Raw genomic sequence first — 2,500 nt, forward strand, 5'->3', positions numbered from 1 at the left:
TTTCTATATTCGTTTTCAACCTTTCAAACCACATTTAGATGAAGATCTTTTTACAAATACTTGATACAAATATGACTCATTACGTAACAGGGAGTAGCATTAATGTTCCTGTTGAAAGGGACCCTTAAACTCAAGAGTGTGTTAATAGAGTGTCATGATGTGGAGCCACACACACCTGAAGGCCACGGGGTTGGTCCGGCCAAGCCCCAGGACAAGAGACTCCGTGATGTCCATGCTCTCTGAGCGCATCATGGGCACCACGTGTTTGAACAGGGAGGAGGGGGACGGAATGCCTATTATCTGCACACACACACACACACACACACACACACACACACACACACACACACACACACACACACACACACACACACACACAAATGAGCATCCTGATTGTAAATCAACCTCAATAAAACTATGAAGTGGCATTTTACAATTCATTCACATCTGTTTTTCCGTGGTGATGATGGCTGCCAACATGCTGTTAATGTGTGGATGAGTGGCTGTCTAAATAGTATAGTTCTATTGCAATTATTGCAACTAAAGGTCCATTGCCAAGGTCTATTACTGTCATAATGAAGCATACGCTGCTGTGCCATCTTTCTGGCGCTAACGAGACCCGGGCAGCACACCTGTTCACCTGAGCCCTGAATTAAAAAGGTCGTTAAGGTTCACCAGTGTGGCTATAAATCATCGTCTATTGAGCAGCTTTTTCCGTGCTACTGAATATAGGAGAGACCCAAGGCCCACGCCTGAATGGACTGGACTGGGCTACTGGGCTGGACTGGGCTACTGGACTGGGCTACTGGACTGGACTGGGCTACTGGACTGGGCTACTGGACTGGACTGGGCTACTGGACTGGGCTACTGGACTGGACTGGGCTACTGGGCTACTGGGCTGGGCTACTGGACTGGACTACTGGGCTACTGGACTGGGCTACTGGGCTGGACTACTGGACTGGGCTACTGGACTGGACTACTGGGCTACTGGACTGACCTTGGAGTCGTAGCTGTAGCCGCTGTCCGGGGTGGACGCCAGCGTCTCAGGCGGGGAGCAGCGGACCGAGCCGGGGGCTGAGGAGGAGGACGAGGAGGACGAAGAGGAGGCGGAGGAGGAGGAGGTGGCCGAGCTGCAGCACAGGATCAGGTAGTTCCTCCACAGGCCCACGTAGGAGTCACTGCTGCTGCTCAGGCTGTTCACCTTCTTGGCGTTGATGGGGCTGCTGCAGGGGGGGCGGGGGGTAAAGGGTTAACAGCATCTACATTAAAGGGTTGAAATCATAATCAAAGAAGTATTGTATAGTATAATATAAGTTAATATGTATTGATTGAAATAAGTAATTGGTATTGAATCACCCAGACAAATAGATGCCTGTCAACTCAGATGTGTGCACAATGTTTTCTTAACTATTTAGAAACTATATGGCCAAAAAGTGAAGGATGAAGAGAAAGGATAGAAAGGCAACATTCAAGTGGACAAGAAAGAAAGAGATCCCAGCGGCAGGGTGTGTTGAGCGCCAGCGGTGTGGTGGTGGCGTGGCGCGGGCCGGCGGCACGTACTTGATGTCGACCTGTGGCGAGAGCAGCTGTAGGCGGGTGGAGGCGAAGAGCCAGGCGTAGCCCAGCGCCGTGGGGCAGTGCTTGGGCAGGTTCTCCTGCCGCAGGTAGCTGGACAGGCTGATGACCCACGGGTCCTGGCCCTGCGTCACGTGCGCAAACACCCAGATGTGCGAGGGGCTGACCACGTCGAACTGGTGGCTGATGGGGGACGAGCTCCACTCCGCCAGCGTCTGCAGGTCGATGCCGCTGGGGCAGTACAGCAGGTTGGTCTGGGGGGGGGGGGGGGGGGGGGGGGGCAAAACATCATCAGTGGTCAGAGACGTCTGGGAAGTATGGATGTGTTTGATACGTGTGTAGATATTCGAAATAGGAAAAGTAACGCTAAAGTATATTTGCTTCTCAAGAAACTCTCTCCTGCCTCAACAGATGGTTAAATGTGTGTGACTGTTGTGGTACGAGTGTGTATGAAAGTATGAGTTAAGGGTGGACAGAGTGGCACAGTGTGTGTTGCATGTGTTAATATGGCCAAATGAGCTGAACTGCTGTGCATCATGGGTACTAAGTAGCTCAGCGTCCCTTGGTGTGTGTGTGTGTGTGTGTGTGTCACACCTGATCAGCCCCAGTGAGGTGGATGAAGCTCTCCAGCACTGACGCACTCAGCCTGTCCATCACGTCTATGGCCAACTCCTCATCTCCCTGACAGAGAAACAACAATCAAGGTCTCTCATATGAGAACATACACTGGAGCTTTTGAGTTTTAAAAGAGACTCATGATTTAAGTGATTACTTTTTAATACTTATCTTTGAAGAAAAACTGAAGCAATTAAAGAGATGTCATTTAAAAGAAATAAAAACAGAAAACAACTTTCCCAACAGAAAGTATGGGAAGCGTTGGAAAAGGAAAGTATGGGAAGTGTTGGAAAGGAAGTACGCTGGCCAT

At 50.2% G+C, this 2,500-nt stretch overlaps 1 protein-coding gene across 10 annotated transcripts in view; it reads right to left on the bottom strand.

The window, feature by feature from the left end:
* The window catches only part of fryl (furry homolog, like), a 108,027-nt gene that overhangs the window by 42,432 nt on the left and 63,095 nt on the right, over window positions 1–2,500 (bottom strand). For all 10 annotated transcript variants that reach the window (XR_004164404.2, XR_004164411.2, XR_004164408.2 and 7 more), the window contains 4 exons: window positions 2,170–2,256; window positions 1,561–1,829; window positions 998–1,223; window positions 176–300 (listed from right to left, as the gene is read on the bottom strand). Coding sequence is in view for 1 of the 10 variants with exons in the window: in XM_031574370.2 (XP_031430230.1) it covers window positions 176–300; window positions 998–1,223; window positions 1,561–1,829; window positions 2,170–2,256 (707 nt within the window). In the remaining 9 variants the exon portion in view is untranslated. The remainder of the gene's footprint in view (window positions 1–175; window positions 301–997; window positions 1,224–1,560; window positions 1,830–2,169; window positions 2,257–2,500) is intronic.

This window comes from Clupea harengus, chromosome 10, assembly GCF_900700415.2.
Source record: "Clupea harengus chromosome 10, Ch_v2.0.2, whole genome shotgun sequence".
Lineage (NCBI taxonomy): Eukaryota > Metazoa > Chordata > Actinopteri > Clupeiformes > Clupeidae > Clupea > Clupea harengus.